This window comes from Dysidea avara, chromosome 7, assembly GCF_963678975.1.
Source record: "Dysidea avara chromosome 7, odDysAvar1.4, whole genome shotgun sequence".
Lineage (NCBI taxonomy): Eukaryota > Metazoa > Porifera > Demospongiae > Dictyoceratida > Dysideidae > Dysidea > Dysidea avara.
In genome coordinates, this window is record NC_089278.1 from 8,563,495 (window position 1) to 8,586,616 (window position 23,122).

The window sequence follows — 23,122 nt, forward strand, 5'->3', positions numbered from 1 at the left end:
TAGATATACCTTAAATATTTTATCAGTAAATGAACAAATTATATATACTGTATAATACATATGTGACCGGATTTGCGAAAAGGGGTCTTCCACACACATCCAATTTGCCAACTTTGACAATTGATAACTTCAGATTGGAAAGAGCTATCACCTTGAAATTTGGGAAGTCGTGAGCACCACTATAGCTGAATGCATGGTGAAATTTTCAGGTTAATATGTTACTTGAACACTGAGTTATGGTCTCCAACGTTTATGGAATTGGATGTGTGTGGAAGACCCATTTTCGCAAATCCGGTCACATATATTGATTACAGAAATCTCCATGGTGGTTTCTTTGTAACTGAACACTCTACAAGGTGACTTCTTCTAATTGCTCTCTCTACAGGGTGAATTGTTTTTAGCTGAACGATCTACAAGGTAACTTCTTCTAGCTGATCTCTCTACAGGGTGATGTGTTTGTAGCTGAATTCTGTATAGGTGATTTGTTTGCAGCTGAGCTCTTTACAGAATAGTTTCTTTGTAGCTAAACTCTCTAAAAGGTAACTTCTTCTAACTGATCTTTCTACAGGGTGATTTGTTTGTAGCTGAACTATCTACAAGGTAATTTCTTCTAGCTGATCTCTCTACAGGGTGATTTGTTTGTAGCTGAATTCTGTACAAGTGATTTGTTTGCAGCTGAGCTCTTTACAGAATGGTTTCTTTGTAGCTGAACTCTCTACAGGGTGATTTGTTTGTAGCTGAAATCCCTACAAGGTAACTTCTTCTAGCTGATCTCTCTACAGGGTGATTTGTTTGTAGCTGAACTCTCTACCAGTGATTTGTTTGTAGCTGAACTCTCTACAGGTGATTTGTTTGTAGCTGAATTCTGTACAGGTGATTTGTTTGCAGCTGAGCTCTTTACAGAATAGTTTCTTTGTAGCTGAACTCTCTAAAAGGTAACTTCTTCTAACTGATCTTTCTACAGGGTGATTTGTTTGTAGCTGAACTATCTACAAGGTAATTTCTTCTAGCTGATCTCTCTACAGGGTGATTTGTTTGTAGCTGAATTCTGTACAAGTGATTTGTTTGCAGCTGAGCTCTTTACAGAATGGTTTCTTTGTAGCTGAACTCTCTACAGGGTGATTTGTTTGTAGCTGAAATCCCTACAAGGTAACTTCTTCTAGCTGATCTTTCTACAGGGCGATTTGTTTGTAGCTGAGTTCTCTACAGGGTGTTTGTTTGCAGCTGAATTCTCTACATGGTGGTTTCTTTATAGCTGAACTCTCTACAAGGTGACTTCTTCTAGCTGATCTCTCTACAGGGTGATTTGTTTGTAGCTGAACTCTCTACAGGTGATTTGTTTGTAGCTGAACTCTCTACAAGGCGATACTTCTAGGTGATCTCTCTACAGAATTCCTTGTTTCTAACTGAACTCTCAACAGGGTGATCTGTTCATAGCTTAACTTTCTACTGGGTGATTTGTTTGCAGCTGAACTCGCTAAATGGTGGTTTCTTTGTAGCTGAACTCTCTACAATGTGTCTTCTTCTAGCTGAACTCTCTACAAGGTGAATTGTTTCTAGCTGATCTCTCTACAGGGTGACTTGTTTCTAGCTGAACTCTCTACAGGTGATTTGTTTGTAGCTGAACTCTCTACATGGTGGTTTCGTTGTAGCTGAACTCTCTACAAGGTAACTTCTTCTACCTGATCTTTTTACACTGCATATGTGTTTGTAGCTGAGTTCTCTGCAGGGTGATTTGTTTGCAGCTGAACTCTCTACATGGGAGTTTCATTGTAGCTGAACTCTCTACAATGTGACTTCTTCTAGCTGAACTCTCTACAGGGTGACTTGTTTCTAGCTGAACTCTCTACAGGTGATTTGTTTGCAGCTGAACTCTCTACATGGTGGTTTCTTTGTAGCTGAACTCTCTACAAGGTAACTTCTTCTAGCCGATCTTTCTACAAGGTGATTGAGTTTTTTGCAGCTGAACTCTTTACATGGTGGTTGCTTTGTAGCTGAACTCTCTACATTGTAACTTCTTCTAGCTGATGTATCTACAGGGTCACTAGTTTGTAGCTGAATTCTCTACATGGTGGTTTCTTTGTAACTGAACTATCTACAAGGTGACATCTTCTAGCTGATCTTTCAACAGGGTGATTTGTTTGTAACTGAACTCTCTACAAGAAAACTTCTTCTAACTGATGTCTGAACAGGGTGAATTGTTTGTAGCTGAACTCTCTACAGGGTGATTTGTTTGTAGCTGATCTCTATACAGGTTACTTATTTCTAACTGATCTCTTGAATTCTGTTCAGGGTGACTGCTCTATTAGGATGACTGCTCTATTAGAGTATCTCGATCTCGAACTTGCTACACCAAGTTGGATTTCGTGTTATAACTCCGTGGCTTTAAGTCTGATTCTTCTACACCATTGAAGAGCCTTTCTAAGATGATAACTCCATCTGTACAGCGATTTTCAAAGCATTACCCCAAGTGGTTTATCTGGTAGGCGTGCCAAGCATAATAATAATAATAATAATAATAAAATAAAAAAATAAAAAATTAGCTAATCTCGATTGCTTAATTGTTACACACTGTTGATTTTTTCGCTGTAACTTCCTGGTTTTTAGCTCGATTTCTTTCAAACCACAAAAGGTTTGAGGTTCAATAGTTAACCTATTCACCCACCGATTTTCAGCTTCTTCCCATACGCGGTTTACCCTGTAGGCGTGACAACATATTGGTGTTATTTTTCGTGCATAATTGCTCATAACTCTTTGCCTGTTTATGGTATTCCAGCCAAAGGTGGTACCGAGATGCGCCTTTATACCCCCCTTCTGTGTGCCAAATTTCAAGGCAATCGGATAACGCGTTCGCGTTTTATAGCAGTTTTTGTAAGTGTGCGAAAAGAGGAAGAAAAATAAGAAAAAGAAGAAGAAAAAAAAAACGAAGAAACTAAGCCAATTTTTGAAGTCGCATATCTCAGGAATGCCTGAAGCGATTTCGCTCAAATTTGGAATGTGGAGTACTGAAGTTGGAGGGAATGTACACAGCAAAATTTGTCTTGTTTCATCAAGGCAGCACAGAGCTACGGAGGTGCGAAAATTGCGTTTTCTTTCTTCCTGTCAATATACTCACGGGGTTGCGCGCCGGCTTGGGCCGCACGACACACTACCGTGTGTCTTGATAAGCAGATCTGAGGTAGTGCATAAACGAATGTTGATTTTATGCTTCGAAGGTTTGAATGCAACATTCGAATGTTTGATGACTATTGTATGGTGCCATAGCTCTATTCGTATGTAGGAGGGCTAGGAGGCATAATTTTGAGTATATTGTGGCTTAATCGTTTTTAATTGTTTTGGCTCCCTTATTTCTCATGTTGACACTACCTTACAGTAGTACACAACTCAGGAATATTCTTCCTCTACAGCTACTCCCAACTGCACTTCTTGATTAGCGGTGGGCGTGGTCACTTGTGGTGCAAGCTAATTAACTTGTCCAGCTGAAGAAAACACAAAACAAGATGTGGCTAAAGACCTTACAGTAGTACACAACTCAATATTCTTTCTTCACAGTTTGTCCCAACTGTGGTGGGTGTGGCCACTTGTGGTGCAAGCTAATTAACTTGTCAGACACCCACCTTCCACTACTATAGTGTCTCAAGCACAACTGCCCACGGCAAAAATTATTCATGGCATGATGAACAGTTGGACTCGATTCTTACAGTCTTCTGCTTAATAATATGACCAGGTTGTGCATGCGCAAAATTCGAACTTCTCTGATGTCATTCGAGTGATGTACCCTTCGGACCATTGAACAAATGCAGTACATTCGTTTATGCACTAATCTGAGACAATCATGGGCCCTACTATTTAGTAACTGGGCAGATATATAGAGTTACGTATACTCTGATATAATTGTTGAGTGTTGTAGTTTGCCAATAGTCAAAGCTAAATTAACCATTTTAGACAGCTTTTTGTGACGTTGAAGGTGTCAGGCAAACTCCAGTTAGGGGCAGGCAATAAAAGATTATTTTTTAAAGCAGGAGAGGAACATGCTTAGGCCTGCAAGGTACAGGCTTAATCTACTTACCCCAGTAGATGCACCGTATTATATATAATGCACATATCAATGTATTGCCCTACTAACCCCCCCTCCCCCTCGGGGCATATATAGGGCTATAGTGGGCACAACCGAATGTTAAATGCCTCATGGTAGGACACACCTATTGTGTCAAATCCCCACCATTGGCTCCAGTTGCAATGTGGGGGATTTGACATAGCGTAGAAAAAATACTTGGGTGTTTAATGAATGATTGTCAAATGCCCCATAGTGAAGCAGCAGTTTCATGTCAATTCGCCTTGTAAAGCCCCGCTTACAGGCATTACATCCAAGGGGGGAACACATTGGTAGGTGCATAATGAGTTTACATGTTAAAATTTAGTCTGTCTTGCTTTTTTCATGCTTATAGCAGCTAATGTACTTATTCTCAAACAATCAGGACTGGAAATACTACAAATTGTCTTCTACTTTTATCTATCAACTATCCAATCACTGCTAGTTTAATTAAAATTTCCTTTGCTGTTGTGTAACTTGTTTACCATTATGCTATAACCATTAGTCCCTCCTAGTTTATATGTCTCCTAGCAACAAAAATTGTTATGTCAACAATGTAGGTGAGAACCACAAAACAAGTCAAGTAATATATTCCAAAATTGGTCATTGGTCATCAACTGCTGCAGTATGCTGAATACATCTTGAGAATGGCTATGTGGGATGCTCACTTTCACAATAATCATAATAGTGGAATTAAGTGTTTGTTGGCATGTTAGTCTGACTATATGATTACATGGTTTTAGTTGCTGTGCCTTACCATACTGTATCCCTTTCTGTATATGCAGGGTGGATACTGATGTTGTGACTGTTGGCGGTTGAGTTTATGGTCAATGGACAAATCACGCAAATGGTGAAGAAAAATTAATATGTGGTAGCTACCAAGACCCCACTACTATATTATGAACTCTTGGTGGTACTTCATAGCCAAACGCTATTGTATCTGGCTTCTTGTGCTATTGTAGTCATTTTTTAATTTTATGGGATCATCATAATGTAATTGTTTACTATTACAGTATATTCATGCTATCATTAAAGAGTTTCGGTCTATAATTGTGGGTTACTGAAAGGTGATGCGCTGATGCTGGCTTTTTAAGTGAACACTGAAGTTTCACAGGAACTGAAGGGCTGGGGCAGGATTAAAGACGTGCACGGGTAATGTAGCAGTAAGTTACTTCCAACTATATCACTACAGCGGGTATGAAACAGCTGGCTATAGCTATGTACGGCCCTGCATGGGCCGGAGTCACGCTATAACGAGTCAGTGGAGTGGCGAATTTAAAACAAATCAGTGACTGGACTCACAATTAAACCAAGAGTTGACAGCACCATGAAATCAGCCAGCTCGCTATGGCTAATAACCACTTGCACACTGTTTGGGTTTGGGAATTGAGGCGGGCGCCCCACATCTCGTCGTCATGGCGGCAAGTTTGAATCTTCAAAGAGCACAAAAGCGATCTCATAAACCAACGAACAACTCTTAGCGAAATTAAATGTACAGATACATTGTGTAAAAGCCCCTGATAGCCGCAGCCTTTTTACAATATGACTTCATGGTTGAAAGAAAATCGCTCCAATGGGATGCGATGACGAAGAAAATGAAAAAAAGAACGATGCACATTTGAATAAATAATTTAATTAATGCATTGTAAATGGGTGGGCGATGGAACAAACTACTCCAACAATTCGCCTGACTTTCCGTGTAGTAGTTACTCATTATACAAAGGTTACATGCCCTTGGTTTCAAGGCGGAATCTTTTAGTAAGGCTGAGATTTCGCCATGCGGATTTGAAAGATTGCATAATCAATCCCTCATGTAAATGACTCACAGTAGTGGTCACGTGTTTATTGCTTTGTGGGCGCGCGCTTTGTGCTTCTTGGCCTCGCGACTCACTACCGTGAGTCTTGATCAAGCCCATAGCCTTAGCCGTTATCAAGTTATTCTTGTCTGAAGGCATCAGTCAGTTACTTAGTCAGCTACTCAGTCAGTCAGTTAGTCACTAGAAAATTGTGTTTAAAATTTCACAGCAACTTGTTGAAAGCATTTCGGGTCAATCTGGAGGCTTGTTTGGTATAGGTTTACCTAACCAATACTGCTTCATCGTCGTCACGGAAAAGTGAGGCTGGTTTTGGGTGATGTTTTTTTGTGGGCCACGCCCACACCAGTACGATTCAACACGGAAATGTAACAAAACATAGGAATACTGTATAAACCTGGTAAAAACGATAACAATAATAGTTTACATGCTTAGCTAAGTATATAAAAGTACAAACAAGCAAGGTAAATTTGTATATATCTTCTACTATATGATCCCTGCTAGGGTTTAATAAACTCATTGTTTGTTACACTTGTTTACCTGAACAATAAACTATAAGAAACTACTCTGAAATTTTGTGTTTACATTTTAGACTTGAGTATATGTGTACATTTCACAACAGCTATTATTTACAAACTCATTCTAGTCACTTGAAAGATTTTACTGGAAGTAATATCTTTCAGAGATTAAGCAAACTATGCATGCCATGTTGTTTGTTTCATATGCCATGTAACACTGAAATTAGCATATGCACTATATAGTAACTTTCATTGTGTTTAGACTACATGCACACTTTATTGTTTACATTGCTACTTTACAGTGACTTCATCTAGTAGTGTTGAGTCTACTGGTACTACTACTATTACTCCTACTACTACTACTACTAATAATAATAATACAACAAAAGGTACAGTAAGTAGATAGAAATACACGAATAGACATTATAATTATTTTGATAACAAAGTCATTCACTGTTGTTTTCATTGCTAACGCTTAGTACAGCAATCAAGACACACATTAGTGTGTTATGTTAAGAAAGCTGGTGCATGACACCGTGAGTAGATTTACAGGAAAAATTGAAAATGCAATTTTCATGCATACATGACTCTGTGTTCCCTCCTCAAATTGGAATCATTTTGTACTGCAAATGGCCCCCACCTTCAGCATCACACATACGTACCCAGATTTGAGCAAGATTCCTAACACAATAGTGAAGTACAAGCCCTCAATGTTCAGCTTATTTTTTTCGTACACTTTACAAAAACCGTTGTAAAATACATATGTGTGGCTTGAATTCTTTGAATTTTGGTGCACTTTAACCCTTAAACGCGCAAAGGCCATTATAGTGGCCCTCACGCATGGCAGTAAACAAAGCGCTGTAACTTCCGAACCATTGTCCCTATGGCTACGCAACTGCCATCATTTAATTCGTGATGTAATAGCGAATGAAATGATATGTAGGGTTTTACCCTACACTGAAACACAGGGCCAAAACTCGCCATGAAACTAACTTTTTACGAAATGAACACATAAAACTGTTTACATACCTTTGGAAAAAGACTCGTATCTCCTTCCCAGTTCATTCTATTGTTCTGCAATAAACGCCGATCGATTCGCCATTCAATTATGCCTCAGGCCATATATGGGTCACGTTACTCAGCCAATTACAAATATGGCTGCCACCGGAAGGAATACGAAATCGCGAAAAGTCAAGACGCTGTTCTTCATCGCTTCATAACAAGTGAGCGCCTGTTGTTACAGTGGTTATTTAAACTTCCCCTGATAGCCTATTGAATAAACTTTCTGTTTATATAAGGTGTTAGGCTAATTCAGTTTAGCAAACTCTCACCACTTTCAATATAAAACCAATTTTGGTAAACACGCATTTCTCAAAACCTGCGTGCGCGTTTAAGGGTTAAGAATGTATTGTGGCAAATTTATTTACCAAGTTTGGTGGAAATTTGATAAATAGTCATAGAGCTATGGAGTATTGTTTGCATTAAAAATGACTGAGTTGTTGTCACGTCTACAGGTTACCGCTTATGGGAATAACCTTTAAAAAAATCAGTGTGCATTAACCATCACAGCTCAAACCTTTTGTATAAATCACATTGACAGCTACTAGTTACAAAGCTGAAACCAAACAACTGTAAATTGCAAGGTCAAGATACTCCAACAGAACATTCACTGTTAGGTAAAAGAGTGCATGAAAAATGTCAAAAAATTGCTAGTATTTGAACCAGGGACATCCATACTGATTACCATAATGCTATCAGTCATGGTTGTTTACTAATTCTACTTTATAAACAAAAATTCTAGCCTACTTAATACTAAAAATTTGTAATTTCATAGATTTTCCAATGGAAAATCTAGAGCATTCTACATGTGTTCTATGTATTAGAAATCCTCAAAAAATGTATGTTTTATAATTTGCTGCCACTATATATCAATATATCAATAGTATCAATATAATATAACATGGTGGGGATATAGCCAATCAGTTATATCGATGTATCATGATATGTGGGGAAGGCCAGACATATGGTATTTAGCATTTAATTAAGTTATGTGTTGATGGTTTAGTGGTGGACACATGCCAACCCCAAATTAAACTGTAAGGTTTTAAGGTTTGTATGAAATACCAGCCACTTGTCTCAAGTACACTGCAGAAATAAAATGCATTTAAAACCTGGTAAACATGAGTAGCTTTTGCTTGTGGTATACATCGAATAATAAAAAAAAACATCCACCTTAAATTTTAACTTACAATGAGGAGTATGTACATATTTGCCTTGCAAATATTACAGTTAGTTCTATCTAATCCAAAACAGCCAAGCTGTAAAAAAAGAGTGCGGCCCTCAAAAAGGCTATGGAGAAAAAAGATGTGAAATCCAAGGTGGCAGCCAAGAAATGGCTGTGATGGTAGGTTAATAGTAAAAATTTTAATAACAACAATTCAGGTGAATTTTGGTGCCGCTTGGTCTTGGCACAAAATTCACCTGAATTGTCGTTATTAAAATTTTTACCATTAACCTACCATCACAGCCATTTCTTGGCCGCCACCTTGGATTTCACATCTTTTTTCACCATAGCCTTTTTGAGGGCCGCACACTTTTTACAGCTTGGCTGTTTTGGATTAGATTTCACTTCTTTTTGTATTTGTATACCGCAAAGCCGGCCTATGGCCAGCTTTGGGGCTTTTTAATCTATCTTTTTTTCTTTACTACAGGAAGAAAAAAGATGAAGCAGATGTTAATTACTTTAAATATTTCTGATTTCATCAATAAATGTACAAATTATATATATAATACATAGATTCATCACAGAACTCTGCATGGTGGTTTCTTTGCAACTGAACACTCTACAAGGTGAGTCCTTCTAGCTGATCTCTCTACAGGGTGAATTGTTTGTAGCTGAACTATCTACAAGGTAAATTCTTCTAGCTGATCTCTCTACAGGATGATATGTTTGTAGCTGAACTATCTACAAGGTAACTTCTTTTAGCTGATCTCTCTACAGGGTGATTTGTTTGTAGCTGAACTCTCTACAGGTGATTTGTTTGCAGCTGAACTCTCTACATGATGGTTTCTTTGTAGCTGAACTCTCTACAAGGTAACTTCTTCTAGCTGATCCCTCTACAGGGCGATTTGTCTGTAGCTGAACTCTCTACATGGTGGTTTCTTTGTAGCCAAACTCTCTACAAGGTGACTTCTTCTGGCTGAACTACATAGTTGAACTCCCTACAAGATAACTTCTTCTAGTTGATCTCTCTACAGGGTGAATTGTTTGTAGCTGAACTCTCTACAGGGCGATTTTTTTGGAGCTGATCTCTATACAGGTTACTGTTTCTAACTGATCTCTTGAATTCTTTTCAGGGTGACTGCTCTATTAGGGTGACTGCTCTATTAGAGTATCTCGATCTCACACTTGCTACACCAAGTTTGATTTTGTGTTATAACTCCATGGTTTTAAGTTTGATTATTCTATACCATTGAAGTGCCTTTCTAAGATGATTACTCCATCTGTACAGCGAATTTCAAAGCATTACCCCAAGCGGTTTATCTAGTAGGCGTGAAAGTAGTCGTTTTTTATTAGCTAATCTCGATTGCATAATTGTTACACACTGTTGGTATTTTCGTTGTATCTTCCTGGTTTTTAGCTTGATTTCTTTCAAATCACAAAAGGTTTGAGGTTCAATAGTTAACCTATTCACCCACCAATTTCAGCTTCTTCCCATAAGCGGTTTACCCTGTAGGCGTGACAACATATTGGTGTTATTTTTCGTGAATAATCGCTAATAACTCTTTGCCTGTTTATCGTATTCCAGCCAAAGTTGGTACAGAGATGCGCCTAAAATTTCAAGGCAATCGTATATTGTGTTCGCATTTTATAGCAGTTTTTGTAAGTATGCAAAAAGAGGAAGAAAAATAAGAAAAAAACGAAGAAACTAAGCCAATTTGTGAAGTCGCATATCTCGGGAATGCTTGAAGCAATTTCGCTCAAATTTGGAATGTGGCATACTGAAGTTGGAGGGAGTGTCCACAGCAAAAATCGTTTTGTTTCATCAAGGCAGCACAGAGCTACGGAGGTGCGAAAATTGAATTTTCGTTCTTCCTGTCAATATACTCACGGGTGTTGCGTGCCGGCTTCTTGGGCCGCACGACACACTACTGTGTGTCTTGATATCATGATGTATGTGACCGGATCTGCAAAAACCTGACATAATCGCACAATCCTAAATTTACAGTATAAAGTATTGAATACATGGGGTGAAATACTTGCATATTATTAACAAAATTTGTAAAGTTTTCAAACGCCTCTTTCTTAGTGAGGGAAAGTACTAACAATAAAACCCTGGATATCATCTTATTTGCCTGCTCAAGAGGAGTTGGCAAATCTTTGTTTCATTGCAGTAGACCCAAGCATACGTAAGTCCCGGGCCTTTGTTTTCATCACGTCGAAGCGATCGTACACAATAGATTTTCAATGAAGAAAGGCAAGTAAAGGAAAACCTTACCCAGTAATTGATTTCCCTGTTCATGGCGAACACAATGGTGAAAATTGTAGCTCCTTACTTCAATTTGTTGGTAAGTTACAACAGTTTTTTTAATTGCCTGTAATTTATTTTCCCTATACTTGCTGTACAATCGATATTTCTACTTTGTAGGGCTGTAACTCCTAAACTTATTGGCATATGAGGCTGAAAATTTGCCAGAGGGTACACTTGGCTAAGTAGATTCTAAATATTTAATGAACAGGAATTTAAAAATGCGTGATTGTGTCAGGTTTTCGCAGATCTGGTCACATATATTCATATCATGACATAAACCTTGGTGATATATGACATAGAATTTTTATATATCATGGCAGCACTAGTTTTATTAGAGTACTAGTACTTTAAAAACTTGTTAACCCTTAAACCCGCAGCTGTTTTATAAAACACAAGCACTGAAAACGCATAATCCGGTAAACTGGATTGCATGCATGCCTTGTAAAACTAAACTCTATAACACAAAAACTGTTAAAGCTATCTAAAAACGACAAATACCATTTTACTCACCATTAAATTTTGGTTTGAATGGTCCCATACTTTGTTGCGTCCATCCAAGCCAGAGATACTCGCTTCACTTTGAAAGAGTAAAAGAACTATCCCTTCGTCTTCCTTCTTCACATAACGATGTACAAAAGGCCATAACTCGGCCATACATCGTCCTATCAACTTTTGCTCGGTGACATATTACTCCTCACGTGATGACGATTCAGTTGATATATAGATATCACGTAATATCATCACTCTCGGACGAGCACAAATGACGATTCGAACGTGGAAGGACACAAAATGATTCAGCGCATCGTAGTGGGTGAGTTCCCTGTTTGTATGTTGAAAGTTTATATACAGGCAGATAGCTTACTCTTTGCAAATCTTTTTTTCAAAACGATCAGATGAATGCTTCATGAGATATGCTTGTTTGTAGCCGCCTATGTAAATTGGCAAAAGTATTGTGTTTTCAATTCATTTTTTTATCAAATCCAGTTTTCTGGATTATGCGGGTTTGAGGGTTAATTTATAAATGAAGTAGGGATCTATTAACAATAAAAGTAGTGAAACAAGAGGTGAATGATGGTATTACAGCATAGCTTGGTGGGAAGTCCCTACTTTGGTACTGAACAGAATAGCTAATGTGCCAAAGTAGGGACTTTCCCACCGAGCTATGCTGTAATACCATCATTCGAATATCTCTTGTTTCATTACTTTTTATTGCATAGATTCCTACTTCATTTTTAAATTAGCATTTTTTAAATTTGTTTAGTTGTTGTTTTGTTGTTGTAGCACAGCTAGCTATAGTTTAATTTGTGACTGTTCTATTAGAATATCATACATGACTGTTGTATTAGAGTATCTCAAGTTAGCCAAAGGGTGTGCAGCTAGATAGACCAATAAGGGGTGCAGTCATCTTGTTTACTGTTAAATAAATAACTTGATTGTTAAGAGGTGTGGTCTCCGTACTCTATCGCTATTAGTCCACATAGATCTTTTTTGATAGGTGTGGTCATGAACCTATCGTGAACGAGAACCCAATTGCAAAGTTGCAGATATCTAGCCAGTACAGTGGAACCTCAGTTATCCGAACCCCTTGGAACCAGGGGTGGTCCATAAGTCTGAAAAATCCATATCTCTGAAACCATGTGTAATTACCTTAAAATAGCATAAGAACATTTTTAAAGATTCAGTTTTACTAACTAACCTAATAGACCGGATAAGTGGGGTCCGGATAACTGAAGTTCCACTGTATTCCTCTTATAGTAGCGCCAGGACTAAAGTGCTTCTGAAATACAATTCTGAAATAATTCTATGGCTTTTAAATATGCTGCTGAAAGAAAGTGTTGATGCAGAAAATTAATGCCTCAAAATGGTTTCGTTGGAAGAAGAAGACAAGCAGCCCGATTGAAGATAAAAGAAAAGACAAGGCGCAGAGGGCCTACACTTGTCGGAACCCCAAAAGGCACATCCTACTGGTGAGTTTATTATTGTGGTGTAAAATGGTGGCCATGCACTGCTTCATTTGGCCTCTAGCCTTGTGACTGGTCAGTGAGGCAGTGAGACTAAAATTCGAGTTTTGGTGATTTTTTTTAAAATTTATACCGGGCCACCTATGTTTTGTTATCAAGACACACGGTAGTGTGTCGTGCGGCCCAAGAAGCCGGCGCGCAACCCCGTGAGTATATTGACAGGAAGAAAGAAAACGCAATTTTCGCACCTCCGTAGCTCTGTGCTGCCTTGATGAAATGACGAATTTTGCTGTGGACACTCCCTCCACCTTCAGCACTCCACATTCCAAATTTGAGCGAAATTGCTTCAAGCGTTCCCGAGATATGCGACTTCAAAAATTGGCTTAGTTTCTTCGTTTTTTTTCTTCTAATTTTTCTTCCTCTTTTCGCACACTTACAAAAACTGCTATAAAACGCGAACGCCTTATCCGACCGCCTTGAAATTTGGCACACAGAAGGGGGGTATAAAGGCGCATCTCTGTACCAACTTTGGCTGGAATACAATAAACAGGCAAAGAGTTATGAGCGATTATTCACGAAAAATAACACCAATATGTTGTCACGCCTACAGGGTAAACAGCATATGGGAAGAAGCTGAAAATCGGTGGGTGAATAGGTTAACTATTGAACCTCAAACCTTTTGTGGTTTGAAAGAAATCGAGCTAAAAACCAGGAAGATACAACGAAAAAACCAACAGTGTGTAACAATTATGCAATCGAGATTAGCTAATAAAAAAACGACTACTTGCCATTCCTACCAGATAAACCGCTTGGGGTAATGCTTTGAAAATCGCTGTATAGATGGAGTAATCATCTTAGAAAGGCTCTTCAATGGTGTAGAAGAATCAGACTTAAAGCCTCAGAGTTATAACACGAAATCCAACTTGGTGCAGCAAGTGCGAGATCGAGATACTCTAATAGAGCAGTCATCCTAATAGAGCAGTCACCCTGAAGAGAATTCAAGAGATCAGCTAGAAACAAGTAACCTGTATAGAGATCAGCTACAAACAATTCACCCTGTAGAGAGATCAGCTAGAAAAATTTACCTTATAGGGAGTTCATGCAACTATGGAAAGGGATAGTTCAGCTAGAAGAAATCACCTTGTAGAGTTCAGCTACAAAGAAACTACCATGTAGACAGTTCAACTACAAACAAATCGCCCTGTAGAGAGATCAATAGAAAAAGTTACCTTGTAGAGAGTTCAGCTACAAAGAAACCATTATGTAGAGAGTTTAGCTGCAAACAAATCACCTGTAGAGAGTTCAGCTACAAACAAATCTCCCTGTAGAGAGATCAGCCAGAAGAAATTACCTTGCAGAGAGTTTAGTTACAAAGAAACCATCATGTAGAAAGTTCAGCTACAAACTAGTGACCTTGTAGAGACATCAGCTAAAAGAAGTTACCTTATAGAGAGTTCAGCTACAGAGAAACTATCATGTAGAGAGTTCAGCTGCAAACAAATCACATGTAGAGAGTTCAGCTACAAGCAAATCTCCCTGTAGAGAGATCAGCTAGACGAAATTTCCTTGTAGAGAGTTCAGCTACAAACAAATCACCCTGTAGAAAGATCAGCTAGAAGAAATTACCTTGTAGAGAGTTCAGCTACAAAGAAACCATCATGTACAGAGTTCAGCTGCAAACAAAACACCTGTAGAGAGTTCAGCTACAAACAAATCTCCCTGTAGAGAGATCAGCTAGAAGAAGTTTCCTTGTAGAGAGTTCAACTACAAACAAATCACCCTGTAGAAAGATCAGCTAGAAGAAGTTACCTTGTGGAGAGTTCAGCTACAAAGAAACCATATTGTAGAGAGTTCAGCTGCAAACAACTCACCTATAGAGAGTTCAGCTACAAATAAATCTCCCTGTAGAGAGATCAGCTAGAAGAAGTTACCTTGTAGAGAGTTCAGCTACAAAGAATCCATCATGTAGAGAGTTCAGCTGCAAACAAATCACCTGTAGACAGTTCAGCTACAAACAAATTTCCCTGTAGATAGATCAGTTAGAAGAAGTTTCCTTGTAGAGAGTTCAGCTACAAACAAATCACCCTGTAGAAGTAATAGCATTAGGCAGCCACTAATTGGTGAAGATGTACTAATTCCACGGTGAGTCACCATAAGCGCAAGACTTTGTACGGATGTGTGGCTTACTCTAGGTACTTCTACTTTGTTATAAACACTGTCTATCGCAGTATCACTGTGATAATCCTTTCAGAAAGGGTACTATGCTATCTCTTCTTCTCAGTAAGTTATTCATACGAAGCCACAAACTTGTTTGTGGTTATTTGTAGGCTTCTTGGTAGTGGCCGCCTTAATTACTGAATTGCATTCATAGCAATGAAACCTTACACTGATTATTCGACTAATTTCGTAAGAACTGAGCGAATATTCAAATACAGTAAACCACTATTCGTTTGAGCCTTAGTGCAGTCAAAAGTACTCTAATAGAACATTCATAACAGATTGCAAGTATAATTTTATTAAAAAATAATGTAAATGCATTGAAACATTATTTTGAGCTGGAGAATTTGGATATAGCTAGTTATTTGCATAATTGGATCACTGCATGTAGTATACTCCTGACCAGCCATATTAAAATCATAATTGATAGGACTTAAAGGGAGCTAAGTAATTAAGCATACACTGAAGATAGAATATCCATAAACTAGTAAGTTTTGAAACAATTGATGTTCAAAATCTGTCAGTGGCTGGGAGTTGTGTCCCAGACCCCTGCATCAATATCTCACTACCAAATTTGGAAACTTTCTTTTAGAAATCCTGGATACATCCCTGCAGTGTGAGTGCTCTATATAGACCTGCAGGTCTGATTTCTGGAATAGCTATTCTCAGACAATGTGAAAACAGCAAGTGAAGCTTTGGTGCCACTCAATAGCCTTGGAATGGTGGTTAGTGAGCTGTTCAAGTCATAAAGTGCTGGCATTGGCATCACATAGCCGTATCACTTGACAGGATAATTCACACCTCTGCCTTGTGTAATTGTACATCTGTGCCTCTGACTATTTCAAGCTTTCGCACGTGATTTCCATTTCAGTTAGCCATCCATTCCAGAATTCCATGAAAACTCAACCAAAACAGGACCAAGATTGGCCAGTTAACCTTTGTGTAACCCTCATTTGACCACTGCAAACTATCCGTTCTAACATCATCAGTTTAATAAGTATACATTTCATTAGCAAACTAGTGATCCATGTAACAGTGTAGTGTATGCAATTTGTAGTATGCTTGACACTGGGGCCATATCAGTTGATCTGGTACCTCATTACAAAGATAAATCTAAAATTTGGTATGACCTCAGAATGTGCATGGTAACAATTTGTATATGTATATGACCAATTAGAATGGGTGTTAATTCATGATTAATGTGCTCACATATACAGGTAGTGAATCAGACGATTTCGAAATAGGAGAAGGACTAGGAATACTGGTAATTGCAATTGGATCATTATTAGTGATTGCATTTCTTATTGCATTATTCCTGGTAAATATATTAGTTATTAACAATGCAAAGTATTAGCAACATTAATATAGATGGTTGCAGCAGTGTGGCGACATACAAAAAGAAAATCATCAAAACCAACTAGTGGCAAAGTATCCCCTACCAATGATAATGGAGATTACACACCAGTAGAAATGTCTGAAAGTGTTCCCACTAACCCAAAAGATGAAACAACCACATTTCACCCAGTAATAAATGTATTATTTACTGCAAGTATGACATATGGTACCCTTGTGTGTACATAGAAAACAGGTGTAGTTGAACCTCTAACAATTGATCAGTTACATGAGAGTATCAAAGGACTATCAAAACTTTATAATGAATTTGAAGTTAGTTTATAGTCTACCTGTACACTTTATAATTACTAAATAATTATATTGATAGTCCATTCCTCAATTGATTATAACTGAAGCAGCTTATGTTGGCATACAAGCCAAGAACAGATTGGGAGGTTACCTACCAAGTAAGTTTATGACAGTAACTATTACATGTGTACACACTGTGTGTACTTTGTGCAGCTCCTGATTCACGTGTTGTGCTGCTTTCATCTGTACCTGAATCCACCTACATTAATGCTAATTACATTGAGGTTTGAAAACTAATTATACTGTATGACTATATGGCAATAATTTTGGTAGGGTTACAAAGGAGCAGAGAAATATTACATAGCCACTCAAGCACCACTTCATAATACCATCAATGATTTCTGGCAGATGGTGTGGGAACAAAAACCTGCACTAATAGTGATGATTGAAGAGATCAATGAGGTAAGTACAATACTAAATAAATAATACTTACATCATCCGTTGTTGAGCAGACCATAGTTTACTGGCCAGATACTAATGAGCTACTACACCAAGAATATGGTCCAGTTACTGTGACTGTAAGATTACGAGTCAGTAAGCCAGACTACACCATCACTACCTTCAGGGTATCTCATACTGCAGTAAGTAGCTACGTAGCTAATATATAAGTTGATGAGCTTATTTGACTGAGAATGTTAACAGGAAGGAAAATATATGGATATAGAACATCACTGGTATAAGAAATGGGGAACTTATCAGCTGCCACAAGACACAAATGGAGTGATCACTTTCTTACAAGATGTTAATGAAGCTAAAAAATCTCGACCTGGTCCAGTAATGGTCCACTGCAGGTATTTACTGTTCAGGATATGTAAATAGTAGGATTTAACTTGACTTGTATAGTGATGGATTGGGTCGTAGTGGAGCACTAATAGCTTTTGATATAGCAAGACAACAGTTGGAGAATGAACATCAAGTTGATGTTGTTGATATTGTCACCAACCTGAGGGAAGATAGAGGAGGGATGATATCAACGAAAGAACAATATGCATTTGTCTATCAGGTCAGTGTTATGTAAGTGTACCTGCCAGATTGTATATGTTACAGATATTGAGTGACTGGGCCAAGAATCTACCTACAAAAGAGCCATCAGTGGATACTGAATAAGTTAAGCACAAACTCAAATTTTGATCGTCAAACTTAACGATTATTCTTTCAGAAATTCTTTTCTAGCAGACATAAACTTAAATACATAGGTGTATTGTGAATGTCAGCTGCAGTTAATTTTAGTCACAGTCGCACTAACCCTGTAATAATGTTATTTTCTTATGCGATTTTATAGAATTACAATATTAACATTGTGGTGAAGCTTAAAAAGCCAGATTTAAATGGTTGTGGAAATATATATAAGTGGCAACCAAGAAATAGCTACAATTATGTAAACTAATTAACATGCCAACATTATTATTATTGAGTAACATAGCAGTACAAACACGAGGGCTGTACCGATACTGATATTACGTGTATGGGTATTGGTAAATTGCAAGTCTACAATACAGATACTTCACTCGAGTTATATGTAATAGTTGTAACACACCCATGAGGTTTGTATCTGATTTGTAAACACACCACCCGAGGGTGGAGTAGTCTCGTGCCCAGCCGGGCTCGCGCTAATGCGCAAACACCGTCTGGTGACAATGCTCGAGTTTCTTGGGCCCGGAAGTGCGATCCAGCCAAAATATTGGCTGGCCAATCAGAATCGACGAGTTGCATAATCGCATAAATGTATTGGAAGTATACGAAAAAGCAGACTATTTAAAGCCATTTTATCAGAAGTTAATCACCTAGGTTGTTCAAGATGTTTGTTGTCAAGTTGTTTTTTCTGATCTCACCTTATGAATCGTGACTCGACGCTTCACCAGAAATGAAACGCGTCCTCTACTAATACAATGAATGAAGAGATCGCATCTAGTAAACGCCCTATTCTGAGTTTTACTTTATTCCTAGCCATTTTCGAATGGCTTTTCACTGTTTTAAAACGATTATGCAACTCCTCGATTCTGATTGGCCAGCCAATATTTTGGCTGGATCGCACTTCCGGGCCCGAGCATTGTCACCAGACGGTGTTTGCGCATTAGCGCGAGCCCGGATGGGCACGAGACTAAGGGTGGAGTTGTGTTACCGGTACAACTGATTTGTGGTATGGAGCGTGCGCAGATCAAAGGCACCCAATTGTAACATGGAAGGAACACTGAGAAAGCAAGGCTGATATTGGCTACCTCTGAGCACTGTATACAAGGAACAATTTTACTCACTAATTACTCTCTTGATGGTTAGTTAATTCATTGTTAGCTAGTTTATTCATTCTGATTGGTAGCACATTTGCCATGCCATCATCGATGCCAATCACTCCAGCCCGCATTCACTGCTTTCGCATCATATAGATGGATGTAGTCTAAGTTTCTGAATTGATATTCATTGTTGAGTGGTGCAGCGCCATAATAGCCTTGGTTAGCTAAATTTATTGGCGAACAAGCGTGTGCATGGTATACAGTTACCAACTCAGCCAGGCAGTTGTACTGCTTCCCTTTCTTAGACAAGTGCAGTGTTGTGTGTTTATTTGTTTCAGAGCGATTTATCTCCTTGTCAGTCCTTGATTTATTGGCCTTGTATTGTAACTTCCTGTGTTGGTCTGGTGTTGGTTTCGTTTGAAGTCTTTGAACTAACTAGTGGCCAGACTGTGTGGTCAAAAGGAGCTAGGTACTTACCCATGTTACAAAAATTTGTAAACTGATTTGTAACACTGGCAACAGCCTTTGATCTGCCCATGCACCATACTACAAGCTCACTATTAAAAGTAACTAGGACAAGTACTATGCCTTATCAGCTGAATTACTTGGTTGTCAAATGGTAAAACTCTGAAGTTTCACTCTTATCTAGCAAAAGTTGGCCTTGGTTCAAATCCGAAGTTGGTCTAATTTTTTTTTCTTTTTCTGAGGGTTTTTTGCACCATGCACTTTGGTTTTTAGTATTTGATTTTTTTTGTTCTTTAATAGCACTGACAAAAACAGACAAGTTTGGATAAAAACCTTTTGTGAACAGTCATAAGTACCAACGAATAAAAGGTTTAGATTGTTGAAAGCATAATAATTATAGTGATTCAACACCACCATAGCAAGAGTTCATAATATATATATTTATGAACTCTTGACCATAGTGATCATCTGTTATGCTGTAATGCATATCCGTTCAGCTTTGAAATATTGGCTGTGTATATGATATCAGTTGGTTAGAAAACCTGTATCAGAAATAGACAATAAATATTGGATATCAGTATCAGATGTAAAATGTAGTAATGGCACAGCCCTAACAAACACATGATATTGGTACAAAAAAATCACAAATCAATGTGATTTGTAAACTATATCATTAATTGTATGTAACATCAACCGTAGTTAAGACTGTTGAAGCATGTTGATGAGTTCTAGACCACAAGTAATTGACCATGTGAGAGAATTTATCAGAACTGATGATCACGTAACCATATTTAGAAAGTTGTATGCATAAAATCCTTTGGGATCTTCAAAATCCCTAAAAGACTTCTGGAGAGGTGTTCTCTAAAATAGTTAGGGACCCGCCGATTATGCTCATTATTTTACCTATTATGCTATGCTGCACTGCTCAAAATTTTGCCTATTATGCTTAAATTAATGCTCAATATTTACCTATAGTGCTCAAATTATGCTCAATATTTATATCTTAGTTCCCATGTTTTTCTAGTAAATTTGCACTTTATGGGAAAACAGTAAGTTGCTGAAGCACAGCTCTAAATCTTTGCTTGTCAAATTGCACGCCACAGAAGAGATCGATATACTCTAATAGAACAGTCAGTTGTCTGATTGTTCTCTGACTGTTCTATTAGAGTATATCCAGAGTTGGGGGTAACTAGTTACTTTTGTAACTAAGTTACGTAACGGATTACTTTTAAAGTAACTAGTAATATAACTAGTTACTTGCTTTGTAACGAGTAACTTGTAACTAGGAGTAATTGTCTGAAAAGTAACTAGTTACAATAGTTACATTGTAACTATAACTAATTATGCTTTAAAAGCAAGAGCACTTTAATTTTTGTGTCATATATATGCTACAGACACATTAAGTAGACAGATTCTGTGTACTGTTCTCTATGATTCAGCTTGAGTAACAGACGTAGCAATAATTAAAACTGACCTGAAATAGCAACAGAATTGTTATTTCAAGTGCACATATGTATTGAATCCTGTAATGATCCATATTTGAGCAAAATTCATGTTACAAAAGCAAAATACAAGTCATAATTTATACTACAAAAGTAACTAGTAACTAGAGTACTTAGTTACCTTTTGAAAAGTAACTGTAACTGTAACTAAGTTACATGGAATAAAAGTAACGTGTAACTAGTAACTAGTTACTTTTCTGAAGTAACTACCCCAACTCTGAGTATATCGATCTTTTCCTGTGATATGTATTTTGATAAGCAAGAATTTATGGTATTGCACAAGTGTTGTGCCTATTATGCTAGCATTATGCTCAATGCTTTCAGGCACCTATTATGCTCATTATTATGCCAGCATAATTGGCAGGTCCCTACCTCTGGTCATAGGGACACACCGATTATGCTCATAATTTTACCTATTATGCTATGCTGCACTGCTCAAAAATTTAACTATTATACTTAAATTTATGTTCATTACTTACCCATTATGCTCAAATTATGCCCATAATAATTTCCAATTTATGGATAAATGATAAGTGGCTGAAGCACAAACTTACTTGTCAAAATGCATATCACAGAAAAGATCGACATACTCTAATAGAACAGTCAGCTATATGGTTGTTATAATTATACCCCTTTCATATGGTCACTTTAAATAGGGACCCGCCGATTATGCTGGCATAATTATGAGCATAAGGCCACTCCAATTGGTAATTATGTTTCTGGTCCTTTGAAAATCAGTTTTAGGTGCGGGCGGGCGGAATTCAGCAACAAAGCAACAATGAAGTGACTGCTCAATTAGAGTATTTTTTGTGATTCACTGAATGTTCTATTAGAGTATATCGATCTGTACTATATACTCCGCCCATTTCTTGCAGGTTTTCACTGATAAAATACTTAGATAGTTAGATTTAGCATACTTGTTGCGGCCCAATATTTGTTTCTGAAATTCAGGTTTTTCAAAAAGCTGATGCGGGCATTTTTCCCATGTATTTCTGAAATTTCACATTCTCCAAAAAAGGATGCGGGCGGTGGGCCAGAAACATAATTACCAATTGGAGTGGCCTAATAGGTGCCTGAAAGCATTGAGCACAATGCTAGCATAATAGGTAGAATATTTGTGTAATAGTACGAATTCTTGCTTATTAAAATAGCTATTACAGAAAGATCGATATACTCTAATAGAACAGTCAGTAACTCTAATAGAACAATCACATAGCTGACTGTTCTATTAGAGTATATCGATCTTTTCTGTGATATGCATTTTGACAAGTAAGTTTGTGCTTCCGCCACTTATTATTTATCCATAAACTGGAAATTATTAGTAGAGTATGAGAACTGAGGTATAAATAATTGGGCATAATTTGAGCATAATAGGTAAGTATTGAGCATAAATTTAAGCATAATAGGTAAATTTTTGAGCAGTGCAGCTTAGCGTAATAGGTAAAATTATGAGCATAATCGGCGGGTCCCTAACTTTAAACCAGATTGAACCCACATTCAACCTAGATTAACGCATTCATATGTCCACCATAACCAGCAGGTTGAACCCAGAAGTCATAACCGAGTTCAACCCTACAAAGCAGTAGGTTGGACTCAGTTTATGGCTTCAAAAGCAAGTTGTGGTTTTTAATGAATCCATAGAAGACAATTATGAATACCATCATGTGATGATTGCTTGTGAACAGAAACTGGTGGGTTAAATGTGGATTATTCAACCCGGGTTGAACCCACTTTTGAGTGGCCATATGAAAAGGGTGTTATTAGAGTTACTGACTGTTCTATTAAAGTATATCAATCTTTCTGTGATAGCTATTTTGATAAGCAAGAATTCATACTATAACACAAATATTCTACCTATTATGCTAGCATTATGCTCAATGCTTTCAGACACCTATTATGCTCATAATTATGCCAGCATAATTGGCGGGTCCCTACCTCTGAAGAGGTTCTCTAAAATGAGGCCTCCTATCTCCAGTTGAGGGAGTCACCACGAAGCACACCTCACTGATGTGCTGAGTAACATTGCAGATCTCACTAATGCTCACTGATCTGCTACACCTCCCTCAAGAGGCAAAGCAGATCAGTGAG

General features: G+C 37.8%; 1 protein-coding gene across 3 annotated transcripts in view; it reads left to right on the forward strand.

Moving 5' to 3' along the window:
* The window catches only part of LOC136261315 (uncharacterized), a 70,794-nt gene extending 52,662 nt beyond the window's left edge, over nt 1-18,132 (forward strand). For 2 of the 3 annotated variants that reach the window (XM_066055297.1, XM_066055296.1), the window contains 11 exons: nt 6,728-6,814; nt 16,353-16,453; nt 16,504-16,659; nt 16,717-16,800; nt 16,856-16,934; nt 16,990-17,060; nt 17,110-17,238; nt 17,289-17,417; nt 17,479-17,627; nt 17,680-17,839; nt 17,884-18,132. In XM_066055297.1, the coding sequence (XP_065911369.1) occupies nt 6,728-6,814; nt 16,353-16,453; nt 16,504-16,659; nt 16,717-16,800; nt 16,856-16,934; nt 16,990-17,060; nt 17,110-17,238; nt 17,289-17,417; nt 17,479-17,627; nt 17,680-17,839; nt 17,884-17,943 (1,205 nt within the window). In that variant the 3' untranslated portion in view covers nt 17,944-18,132. The remainder of the gene's footprint in view (nt 1-6,727; nt 6,815-16,352; nt 16,454-16,503; nt 16,660-16,716; nt 16,801-16,855; nt 16,935-16,989; nt 17,061-17,109; nt 17,239-17,288; nt 17,418-17,478; nt 17,628-17,679; nt 17,840-17,883) is intronic. The other variant, XM_066055295.1, reaches the window with a different exon arrangement.
* Nucleotides 18,133-23,122: the final 4,990 nt, after the last annotated feature.